General features: G+C 32.5%; 1 protein-coding gene across 2 annotated transcripts in view; it reads left to right on the top strand.

The window, feature by feature from the left end:
- CSMD3 (CUB and Sushi multiple domains 3) overlaps window positions 1-13,482 on the top strand; it is a 1,272,067-nt gene that overhangs the window by 615,035 nt on the left and 643,550 nt on the right. For both annotated transcript variants that reach the window (XM_008001392.3, XM_008001388.3), the window contains one exon: window positions 10,703-10,806. In XM_008001392.3, the coding sequence (XP_007999583.2) occupies window positions 10,703-10,806 (104 nt within the window). The remainder of the gene's footprint in view (window positions 1-10,702; window positions 10,807-13,482) is intronic.

Raw genomic sequence — 13,482 nt, 5'->3', positions numbered from 1 at the left:
TCACAACAGCAAAGGCTTGGAATCAACCCAAATGTCCATCAGTGACAGACTGAATTAAGAAAATGTGGCACATATACACCATGGAATACTATGCAGCCATAAAAAAGGATGAGTTCGTGTCCTTTGTAAGAACATGGATGCAGCTGGAAACCATCATTCTCAGCAAACTATTGCAAGAACAGAAAACTAAACACCACATGTTCTCACTCATAGGTGGGAATTGAGCAATAAGATCGCTTGGACACAGGAAGGCGAACATCATGCACCGGGGCCTATTGTGGGGAGAGGGGAGTGGGGAGGGATAGCATTAGGAGATACACCTAATATAAGTGACGAGTTAATGGATGCAGCACACCAACGTGGCACATGTATACATATGTAACAAACCTGCACATTGTGCACATGTACCCCAGAACTTAAAGTATAATATTAAAAAAAAAGAAATTACATAAACAAAAGTAAAGTTAGCAGCAAAGACCATGAATTGAGAAGCTGGTATCTTACATCCTTTCTTTTTGGTGTCATAAGAAAAATAACAAGGATAAACTGAGGCTGGAATTAAAACTTATTGCACAGTTCATTATGTATGAAAGTATATAAATATCTGTATATCACTACTATAGTTTTGTGTCTAATCATTTTGAACAAACCTTTCATTTTCTCAAAGTCTGGAGTCAAAGATTTTTTATATTAAAATAGATACAGATAAATAAATGAAAAGAGAGGTATCCTAGACCATGATGACCCTATTTTTAATAAGGGACAAAAAGTAGGAAGAGAGTCCTTCTTAGCAAATTTATTTTAATTAACCTCATACATATCTGTTTTTCAAAATTTTTTGAATATATATGACCTAACTTACACAAATTTGTAATGAATAATCTCTTAAAACCAAGAATATTATCTGCAAGGATTTTCCTCAAAATCTGTAAATTCAAGTTGATCATTTATATGTATTATGGGATTTAAATTATATCCTCCAGTAGCTAAGCATGAATAAATGATGCAAAAGAACCAATGGTTCTGTACTGTTGTGTTATGGATTTAATATTTGATGAATTTTTCATTTTATGTAGCTTTTTCCCTTCAGTGAAACATTTGTCATCCTTTATTTAATCTGTCATTGTTACATACCAGGAATCCCCTAAAGGAGAAGACCAGTGTACAGATATTAAAGGCATAGAAAAATAAAACAAAGCTAAAAGCTTTCATCACTCCATCAATAGCTCTCGGTTTCCCCAGACTCTCCTCCACCCCGTATCTAAAATATGATCCCTTGCAAGAATTGAAACTGTTAACATGATACTGGCAGCAAATTGGATGAGCCTAGAGAATTCCCTGAGGTGGCACTTCTCACTGTTGAATGGTCTAGCCTAGAGTCTGTAATAAAATATGTAAGTAAAATATTAAATATTGCAGTTCATAATTCTTCTAGAATGAGATATGTGTTCTTTTCTCTAAAATGTCATTACTTTCAAATGAATAAATAAGGAATTTTCATGTGTCATACTTTAAGCATTTTATATCATACAATATTTACCTATTTCACAAATTTCATATAAGTTTACCTTTGCATATTTATTTTTAAATAGCTAATTTAGGATGATTATTATTTAAATATCATTAACATGAATTGTCCATATGCATGTGAAATGTATGTCATTTATAATACATGTCATAAAAGCAACCAAGTTTTAGGATTATTCTGAATTATATGATTTTTTAATAAAGGTACTCCATATTCTGCTCTCTCTAAATTAGACATTTATAAGCAATAACATTTGATAAGACAGTCCTGCCAAGGCGTGATTTTTATGTGTGCCTTTGAGTAATGCTTTCAAATGTATGGAGAAAAATGAAAAAAAAAAAAACTATTATAATTATTTTAATTTGGAGCAAAGAAACCTTAACTGAATCCACTCTTCTCCATCCCTACTTCCACAGCCCAAGTTTAGGTCCTCAATCTCTCTAACTCTGCCCTGTTATCCTTCAAATCTAGATTGTTCGTGCTGCCAAAGTGAGCACGTAAAAAATTAAATATAACCCTTTCAACTTCGTTCAAAATCGTAATTTGCTGCTTTTCATATACTTCTATATGTACGGACATAAGTTCAAAGTCCTTAACATGGTCTGTTTTCTGCCTTCATTTCTAGTGTTCCTTCTCATCATTTTTTGCCTCATAGTTCATGTTTCAAAAACAAAAATAATATTTTTTTCACTTTGCCATATTTCACATTCTTCCCTAGAATATTCTTTCCCAGTTCCCAACTCCACCTTCGTTGGCAGTGTCTGGGGTTTTCTATCTCAAGGGATTATTTCCTCTTTACTCTCCAACTGGATTGAGTGACTGTCATCTCTGCTAATATAACCCAGTGTGTCCATATCTCAAAGCAGTCAACACAGGGTATTGTATTCATCTTACTTATGTCACGTTTCCCTCATTGGACAATGATTGCCAAGGTATAGAAAGTATATGAAGAAAGAAGTGCTTTAATTAGATGTCAAGTTGATTGTGTAACATGATATTTGCATACCTTAAGATTAATTGAAGTTTTTATATTTTGTAATTATACATATATAATGTATTCTGATTTCCACACTGGGTAGCAAAAATAGTTGTTAATATTAGAGTGACTTATTGCCATTCTGAAATAATCATAATGGAGAAAAGCTGCTCCCAGAAAAGGTAAATTTTTAGCAGCATAGAGTTTGGGGGAAAAACTCTTATCTTGGAATCAAATGGGATTGCTGATAAAAGAACTTCATCCTCAAGCTTCTTTGTGAACAGATGTGAACACCTATTTTAAGATAATTGACATAGCTAACAACAACTACCATTTATGAGGCCCTACTATATATCAAGCATCCTATGTATTATTTTATAATCTTTGCTTATTGTAATACATATTTCAACCTTAAAATATGAATTATAAACACTATTTTGTATATGTTACAGAATTGCTCAAGACAATATAACATTTTTTGAGAGAAATGGGGCTATAATCCCAGGCTTTTCCCGTGGACTTATCTATATTATCCTGTCTCACTAATGAGTATAGCTTGGTATTGGTATTGACATTAGTTAAAGCATCATTAATTTGTTTGGTTAAACATCATCAAAGGCTAATTTGAATGTTGTACTAATTATGTAAGTTAAAAATGACTAATATTGTGAAATTTCTTCAGCTTCCAGAATTATTTTGAATTTAAAAATACAGACTTTACCATAGAGCACAAAATAACTTATATCAATAGATACTTTCTATATTTTTCCCAAGGAATTTATGTAATATTTATTAGTTGTTAGCTTTCAGAAATTGTCTCTCCCTGCCATCACTATTTAATACATGAGGCATATGCCAAACATCAAAGAACATATTTATGAACTATATTATGATAACAACATGATATGAGGTATTTGGGATACACAGAAAATTTTTTCTAAATTTCAGAACTTTGTTAACGTAGAATAGGATGATGCTTAAGCAGATAATTACTATTGTCAAGCAAACCTGAAGTTTAGTTTCATCACCAGTAGCCAAATAAACATGGGAAAATTACTTGGGCAAAACATTCCTTTAAACTGAGAAGTTATTAAAACCATTTATTCATTGGAATGTCTTCAGTTTACATATGGGAAACCTCAAGTCAAATGATTTAAATAATAAGAAAATGCAATATTTAAAAAGCATACTGACCAGAAGCATGCAAGCCCCCCACACACAGAAAAACACCATTCCTAGGTTCTGGACATCTCAATATGTAGTTTGGCTTTGTCTTCAAACTACGTATTGTGAGGTTGTGAGATGGCTGTAATAGCTCAATACATTCAGATAGAATTACCTCAAAGCAGACTGATTTTTTGTACTTTTTGAAAACCAAGAAATCATTTTGCAGAAGCTCCTCAGCAAATTGCTAATCATCTTCCAGTGGCCAGAATTAGGTCAAATATGTATAATCTAATCACTGACAAATGGAATGGGACATAGAGTGATTAGGACCCATCTCAGGAGACTCAGAATTGGATGAGCAGTCCCTGAGCATTAGGATGTACAGAAAAGGATACATGGGAACAAAATATATGCCCTGTTGAAAAGAAAAGGTCAAGGGCAGGTAAGGAAGGTGGCTATTGGGCAAGCAATCAATAGCATCTGCCACATTTTCCCCTTTGGTTATGAAATACCTCTCCAGACCCATCTTTCTTCTCCCACATTCACTTTGGAAAAAATACTTATGTAAAACATATTTTCTATCTACATTAATAGAGAAAACCTAAAATTTCAGCCATTTACTACATACAAAGATATGTCCAGAATCCCTAAGTGATAGACTAGCTTCTCCATTATATCTACAGGTAATTCCTCACTGTCTAAAGACCTGTGGCTAAAAGGCCAAATCCAATATAAAAGTATAGAAAACAAACAGGGTAACTGCCCTAAGAACTCCCATTCAGAAGAAGAGAGAATTGAAGCTACACAATGGTTACTGGGTCATAAAACAATATCATACCCTTCTGGATAAGACTGGTGAACACCGACTTCTCTAGAAATGGAATGAGTTCCTAGAAAAGCCTGGAATGTAACAGAATCTATTTACCTTGTCATAGTGCTCCACAGCTTCTGGCTCTGACTCCTGGAAGGATTCATATTTACCTGTTGGACAAGACTGCTGTGCTCTAGAATTTCAGTGCCACTACATATTACAACCACTGTTGCCCCTGAAACTATATGTTTCTGCTGCTTTTGACACTCTGTGCCAGAATCTAATCTTTGTTTCCTTATTTATACACATAAGATGTGTATCTGATTGATAAGGGAATCTTAGTTATCATACCTGTACACTGGATACAATGAATAATGGGGAATCTAGGATCTGACCATATTGGGAGGTATGCTGTACTTCCTACCAAGATTCCTAATTTCCCAGACAAAAGGAGGATATTCAGGTGCTGGGCAGCCAGAATAATGTATAGATGTACACAACATAGACTTTTAGGGTCAAAATGAAATAATGCATTTATAATTCTGAGACCACTATTTTACGTAATATAAATATATTCCATTTTAAAAATTCATGTTAATGGGTATTAAGTGGGAATTCCACATGGCTTCATAAATAATGACAATGTAGAAGTTATGGTATTAAATTATCTTTGCAAGATTCACAGAATGAAGATTATGAGACATAGCTTCTGTACCAGTTTTAACAAAATGTCCTGTAAAAACCTATGTATTGAGTCTTATGAGAAATTGATCTACCAAGTATTTAGTATTTAATGCTATCTATGGATTTTTTACTTCTGGAAAGTCAGTGTTAAAAAGCATTACGTTATTTTTAATTGACTTCATTAGTAGATTAAATAGTTTAATTCCAACTTCAATAAGCAACACTAAACAATCCAGTTAGAATCACCATTCCACAATGGAAATCAAGAGAGTGACTTACTTGGTTTAAAAAAAATAAAGACAATTATACATTATTTAAATACTTTAAGGGAATATTTTATTATTACAGTTTTTTTTTGTTAGTCCATGCTAAATGCAATTTATGTTTTTGTTTATTTACTCTACAAATGATTAGGAAGAAGTAAAACAGGCAAAATGTATGGCATTCTTTTTACACTAAATGCATAATATTTTTCCTATTTTCTTACTAAATGTTTCTGCCCTACTACCAAATAAACATGTAGAAGAAGCATTCCTATTATACTGATGACTATTTGTTGATTTTGTATATTAACCTTTCTATATTATACAAAAATAAATGGGTGGAAATGTCTATTTGGTCACTTTCATATTATTAAAGTATCAATAAAGAAGAAAAATTTTACATCAGACTACTGATGCTACTTATTACATTATAGCATGAACAAGTTTTCTTGTCATTTTGTTTTTGTTTTCCTAAGTTTTATTTATACATTCTATTAAAGGTATTTTTCTTTTAACCATATCTCAATATGCTATGCTGGGGTTTTACCATAATGCCTTACTTATATTAATGGCTTCAAATATGGCAAAGGTAATTTTTAATTTTTTTAATGTACAAGTTTTACTTCTGTGAACTATTTCAATAATAATGTTAAAAATAAGCATAAATGAATCAAACTAAAATGAATGTATTATAAAAATTCAATCAGAATATTCTAGCTTCTTAGTAATTGTGTGTCATTGAAACTGTTCAAGAATTACAAGTGTCTAAAAATTCAATGACAGGTCAGTGGTTAAGTGCTTATCCAAAAGTATATGGATTAATTAGTAATTAATTCATCACTTAATTTAAAGTGAGATAGAGCTCTCATTGTTGCATATATACATGCATGAGTCTCAGTTACAATTTCGGCAAAATAAGATCTACCATTCTATGGGTGTCCAAAGTCTTTAGGACATGATTATACAATAATGGATATCAAGAGTTTGGCATAGAACTAGCAATCAATCAGGCAGTCGTTTATTCGACACCTAATTTGTATCCACTAGCCTATTAGACTTTTAAGTCATACGAAAGGAGACATTCTCTAATTTTAATTACAGTTCACTCATAGATCTACTGTGAAATAGGTTGGGGTGATGAAGATCATGGGATTTATCCTTTTGGCAGGATGACAGATGAGGTACTTTGAGAGTTACTCTCTCTGAAATATAAGAAACATAGTAGTGTTCATGTCATTATTAGTTCACAAGAAAACAAAAGAAATGTATAAAACTATGAATAAATACCATGCAAACAAACATACAGACACATACACACATACACACACAGACATACAAACATATATATTGGAGGCATTCCCTCTTAAATGAGGTACAATTTAATGAGGCCAGTTGTCATCTGTTCTAGTAAACATTTTACCAGATATACAAGAAAGTTAAGATTTTAAAATTACATAATTTGTAAAAGAAGAACCTAAAATATTATTTACAGAAGACATGCTTGCTATGTAAGAAACTAAAAATAATTTACAAATGTTTTTAAATAATATGGATGCTTTATCCAGTGCCTACTTAGATCAATATACAAAAAATAAATTTCATTTCTATATACCAAAAAAGTTCCAAATATAAAGATAAATACCACTTTCAATAGCAAAAAGCATTTTCAACATGTAATATATTTTTAAAAACGTTATTAAAAGATATTTAGAGATCTACATAAATGAAGAGATAAGTAAGACGTGTGTGTAGGTAGATTCAATACCTTAAGATGTCAGTTCTCAGCAAATCAGCTATAGATTCACTTTCTATTGCAATTACAATAGAAAGCCCAAAATAAATTTTTGAAGAATTTTACAAGTTGATATGTGAAAGAAAAATGGTCCAAGAGTAGTCAAAATACTCCCAAAGAACAAAAGAATTAAGTTTGTGGAGTATCTGACTTATAAGATATAGTCTTATCTTACAGTAATAATAATAATAAGCCAATTTTGTGGTAGTTTGGGTACATACAAACTTACTAAGAGAACAAGATCCATAATCCAAAATCCAATATACTTGTATATAGAATAGTTATATATATTAGAGTTTGCTGATCATTGGAGAAAGAAGGGCTTTTTATTAAATAAAAAGTACTGAGACAACTGGGTGTTCATATTGGAGGGAAAAATGAAAGGAATACTGTGCTAATTTATATTGCTGTGTAAAAAATTACCCAAAATTAGCAACATGAAACAACGTAAATTTGTTATCTCACAGTTTCCACAGGAAAAGAGTCTGGGCATAGATATCTGGGTCTTCTTTTCAAGGTTGTACCAGGGTGAAACCAAAGCATTGGTCCGGAATGAGATCTCATTTGAAACTGTAGGGCTTCTTCCAGGCTCACTTGTTGGCAGAATTCAATTATTGTGGTTGCAGGACGTAGGCTTTCGGCTCGTAAAGGGCACCCACTGCTCCATGTTAAACGTGCCTTTCCACAGCATGGCAGTTTGTATCTTCAAGTCCAACAGGAGAGCATCTCTTCTGATTTTTTGTTAGCTTGTTTTTTGATCTCTTACTTCTAGACCTTCTTTTCTTTTCTTTTTTATTTTATTTTATTTTATTTTATTTTATTCAGGGCCACTCAGAATAATCTCCCTTTTGATGAACTTAAGTCAACTGATTAGAGACCTTAATTATACATCTGTAATATTCCTTCACCTTTTCCATATAATATAAGCTAATCATAGGATTGATAATCCATCATCTTCATAGATCTTGCCCGCACTGAAGGGGAGGGTATCATATAGGTTATCTACACCAGGGGATTAGAATATTGGAAGACATCTTAGAATTCTGCCTCCAACATATTCCTACTTTGCAGTTTCCATAAAAGTCAATTCATAAAAGATAAAAGATATGAAGATACATCTGTATGAGCTTGTGTCATTAATATTAATAATTTTTACCAGAGTAGGATTTGTTTATCTACTATTTTATGAGTAGATAAGTAAGTCTTACTCTGGTAAAATTAATAACTTTTTGTATCAAGTAATCTAACAAGGAAGCTGTGAACTTGAAGCTATTGCAACACATATAATGTAAGGAATTAGTACCCATAATACATAAAGCTGATCTCAACTAGTGAGCCAGGTCCAGTGGTGTACTATGAATTAGCCACAGGTAGAACTAAGATATTGATTTAACTCCCTCTATGGAACAGAAGGTCCTGGGGAAAAAATAAAAATAAAATTTCCATTGTAAGCAGCTTCATCTGTTCACCTTTGTGTATTACAAATATTATTGTTTTTAAAGTGTGCTGTAATGGCATACTTTTGGAATCACCAATATAAAGAATTCTTGCAATCAATAACAAGTAGACAAGCGGTCTGAGGAAAAAAGATACCAAAACACAAATAGTTGTGTCACAGAAAAGGAAATATGAATGATATATAAACATATAAAAAAATTTGCAACTCAATTAGTAATAAGAAACACACACACACACACAAAAACAAAACAACAAAAAACACTTTTACACCTACTAGAGTTGTAGGAATAAATACATTCAATGTATGCAAATGTGAACATTTGAATTGGTAAAACAATTTTGGAAAACCATATGGGACTAGGCTATAAAATGAATTTTTGTTGCTATTACCTAGCAAGTATACTGCCTAGAGACATACTTCAAAATGTGAACCCAAAGATGTTTAATTTTGCTCATGACCATGTTGCTTATAGTAGCCAAAAAAAAAAAAAAAAAGAAAGAAAAGAAAATGGGAAACAATGTAAATCTATATTGACAGGTAATTATCAATGGAAAGTATTTATATTTAACTATACGTGGAACAAATACACATATTTTAAAAATTGTGATCATGTAGGCTGGGCACGGTGGCTCACGCCTGTAATCCCAGCACTTTGGGATGCCGAGGCAGGTGGATCACGAGGTCAGGAGATCGAGACCATGGCTAACACAGTGAAACTCTGTCTCTACTAAAAAATACAAAAAAATTAGCCAGGCATGGTGGCTGACTATAGTCCCAGCTACTCTGGAAGCTGAGGCAGGAGAATGGCGTGAACCTGGGAGGCAGAGCTTGCAGTGAACCGAGATCACACCACTGTATTCCAGCCTGGGCAACACAGCGAGACTCTGTCTCAAAAAAAAAAAAAAAAAAAGATTATGATTATTTAAAATGTATAGGTCAAAGTTTTCATTCACATGCTATATTTAAATTTGGACAAAACAATTGCTTTAGTCAATGCAAATACTAAAATATTTTATAAAACAAGAAATATGTGTAGTCAAAAATTGTTATACAGCAAAATAACTCAGGATATAAATTCCTTTATTTTTAATTATTTTTATAATAAAGTAGAAAATAGTTATAAATATTACTAAAGAAATATCTTCTTCATTTATTCTCTCATAATGTGGTAACCTCAGGCATTCATTTTATCAGGTGATGAACAATAATTTATTATAAATTATTTTTTGCTCAAAACATGACTATATGTAGGACACTATGTAATTTTATGTAATTTCTTTCTGTACTGATTCTTAATTACATCTTTTCAATATTTTAGCTATTTTTAAAATTGCAATTTAATTAAATTTGAATTTTTGCATAGCTATATAAGCAATATATGAATATATGAGTATATTTTAGTAAGAAATAATGCTGAATTACATAACATGGTGTAGTGTGCCTCTCAAAGTATTGTGCTCCCAGTTTTGCCACTCATTTTAATATATTTGAGGAATTCTGTTACCAAAGGATACATAAAAATAAACTTGATACCATTCTGGCAATCTAGATTCAAGTTTAGCTCTAACAAATTGTAAGCTTTACTACTTAATGGAAATAGCACACTCTGTTTCTGCACGTTAACTTTATAAAATATATATGCAAATGTGTGGAAAACCACTCTCCACCTACATATACTTTTTATAAAGCCTTCTTAGAGTAGATTTGCTTTAATCATTCTTTAAATAAGAGTATTCTATAAACAGAAACCATGTAATTTCATTGAACATTTAATGCAGAAAATACAATACAGCAAGTAAAAGTCATGTGATGATATAATGATTGAACTTTAAGAATATTCTAACATGACTTGCTGCCATACTATGAAATTTTATATATATATATATAAAAAACTGCTTGTGTGTGTGTGTGTGTGTGTGTGTGTGTGGAGAGACAAAGAATGCTTTTCTGTCATTGCTTTTTCTGTTTCTATTACATAATACAATATATTTAAGGAAGGTGTATGTTTCTGTTTACTACTAGGTTATCCAGATAAATTTTGAAGAATTTGATCTGGAGATTGGCTATGATACCTTGACAATTGGTGATGGGGGCGAAGTTGGAGATCCTAGGACCGTGCTCCAAGTGTAAGTTCCCAATGTTTCATTTTTGCCTTAGCCTATCGGGTATTAATAAAAGTTCACTTTCAAATTATTGTTTTACATTGGTCGTTCCCACTACCACCAGCAGAAGATGAACAGTAACTTAGTTATTATTAGTAACTTTCATAGAATCTGTTAGTGCTTCTTCAATGAGATTTAAGGTACTTTGGCTCAGTTCAGTTGGGCTTCTCTAACAAAATGCAGTAAACTGGGTGACTTATAAACAATAGAAATGTATTTCGTACAGTTCTAGCTGCTAGGAAGTACCAGATTAAGGTGTGAACAGATTTGGTGTCTGGTGAGGGCTTGCTCATCTAACCTGATGCTTCTCAAAATAGAGTCTTTTTGCATCACAAATGCATCACAGATACCTGGTGTACATTTGAAAATGTAGATTTTTAGGCCCTCAAGCCAAATTTAGTGAATCAGCATCTCCAGAATGTGAATTATCAATCTATATTTTAACAGACTCACTGCATGATGCTTATGCACATCAAAGTTTGAGAACAACTGATATAAATGTTAAAAAAAATTAGTATCAGCATAGACAGATACTAGTGATAATGCCCTTGTTGTGTGAGTTAGTGTATTTCTTACTGTATACATTGACTAAAGGTAAGCTAATTTTTTTTTCCTTTTATTCTTTTCCTTTTCATTCTCTTCTCCCTCTTCTTTTTATTTTCTTTTTAATTTTAAAAGAAGGCCTCCTAGAACTATTATTCCAGAATCCTGTAATAAACCAGAATCCTGTAATAAATCAGGGGTTAACCTCATAACCACACATAGTATATTATAGACCCCAATATTACTGCTTTTTAGTCTTATTTTTCTAGAAAAAAAAGCAAATACAAAACCTACTCATCTGTCTTCATGCACCCTTGACCTCGACTTCAACCTCTCTCCCTTGTCGGCAACACGGATATCATTGACCAACATGATTTGCTTGTCTATCTGTGGTCTACTACAGTTGCATTTTGTGTTTCCTAAGGTGTGATGGACAAATGGGCCAGCATTTTACATGCTTTACATGTTCAGTTATTAGTTCGTTTTCACATTGCTTTACAGAACTACCTGAGACTGGGTTATTTATGAAGAAAAGACATTTAATTTACTTTCAGTTCCACAGGCTTAACAGGAAGCATGTCTGGGAGGCCTCGGGAAACTTACAATCATAGCGGAAAGCAAAGGGGAAGCCAGGACCTTCTTCACATGCTGGCAGGGGAGAGAGAGAGAGAGAGAAAGCAAAGGGGAAAGTCCCACACACTTTAAGACCATCAGATCTTGTGAGAACTCACTTGCTATCATGAGAACAGCATGGGAGAAATCCACCCACCATGATCCAGTCACCTCCCACTAGGTCCCACCTCCAATTTGACATGAGATTTGGGTGGGGACACAAATCCAAACTATATCAATTATGTTGCTCACATTTTTGTAACTTCATTCTTAATACTTCCTCTCTTGAAAATGATCAGTACTTTTCTTGCACATGAGCAATGTGTTGAACCTGTTAGGAATATCACCACACTGACATTTTCCAGAAATAATCAACAGTTCCTACTAAATTTTATTGTAGTTTTATACCTAACAGATTAGATTTCATTTTAATATAAATTGCATATATTTTATATGCAATATACTGTAAAATTGTATATATATAAATTGGCAGAAACAGAACTGCTCTGATGATTAGCTATGCTTTTTTTTCCTGTTATTGTTTGTCAAATAGAGTTTTAAGGAACTGAAAATTACATATAAAAATTTGAGTTTATGGTTTCTTGTAAAACTGGTGACACTAGATCTTTATAGTCACGTGGCAAAAATGGGCTGGGACTGTCTTCTGCCTCCTTTAGAGAGGGCATAGAATCTTTGTGGCCACTCATCCCTCTATCATTTTCCACTGGAGCTTGTAAGGTCCTTTGCTTTCCTGGTTAGGCCTGTAACTAATTATGCAACACCTGATATAAGACAAAATGTGGATTGCTTTCTCTATCAATTTATCCATTGTTTTCCAAGTAAATATGTTTATTTCTTTACCTGACACTCATAAACATTGACGTTTCTTGGATATCAATAATATATAGTAAATTTGGTGACTAATCCCCACACATTACAGATGTTTCTCTCTACATGTTTGATAGATCCCATCATATGTACTTCAGAAATAAAATTGTAAAACTTGCATTTGATGGGACATCTTTTCCTTTTTCTGTTTAAGACAGAAAACTGGATTTTAGGTTCAAATTTTTAAAAACATGGACAAGAAAAAGCAGGCTGGCTAGTCAATTGACTAAAAAATATTTTTAAGAAGCTTTTATCATATATCTGCCACAAAAAACTTCATATCTCAGCATTGGGTAAAATATTAGAAATCAATTGTCCAACTGACATCCAAGATCATAGATGCTATGTACTCCTATTGCTGCTTTCTTTAAAAAAAAGCTATTTGAGCTAACTAGTATCACACAATTATAGGTGGAAACTATATATATATAATATTGTTATAGTAACCCAGTAAAACACAGAAGAAAGATGTCAAAATTATCTTAAATACTCAAGCAATAGAATGGTTTAAATATAAAAAGAGTACATTTATTGGGATTAAGCAGTGGTAGGCAGTGGTCTGTACAATCTCTAATGCTAAAAAAAAATGTGTGTTTG

The sequence above is a fragment of the Chlorocebus sabaeus genome, chromosome 8 (assembly GCF_047675955.1).
Source record: "Chlorocebus sabaeus isolate Y175 chromosome 8, mChlSab1.0.hap1, whole genome shotgun sequence".
In the NCBI taxonomy this organism is placed as follows: Eukaryota; Metazoa; Chordata; class Mammalia; order Primates; family Cercopithecidae; genus Chlorocebus; species Chlorocebus sabaeus.
Note: the sequence above shows the minus strand (reverse complement) of the source record. Positions and strands in the feature narration are given on the sequence as shown.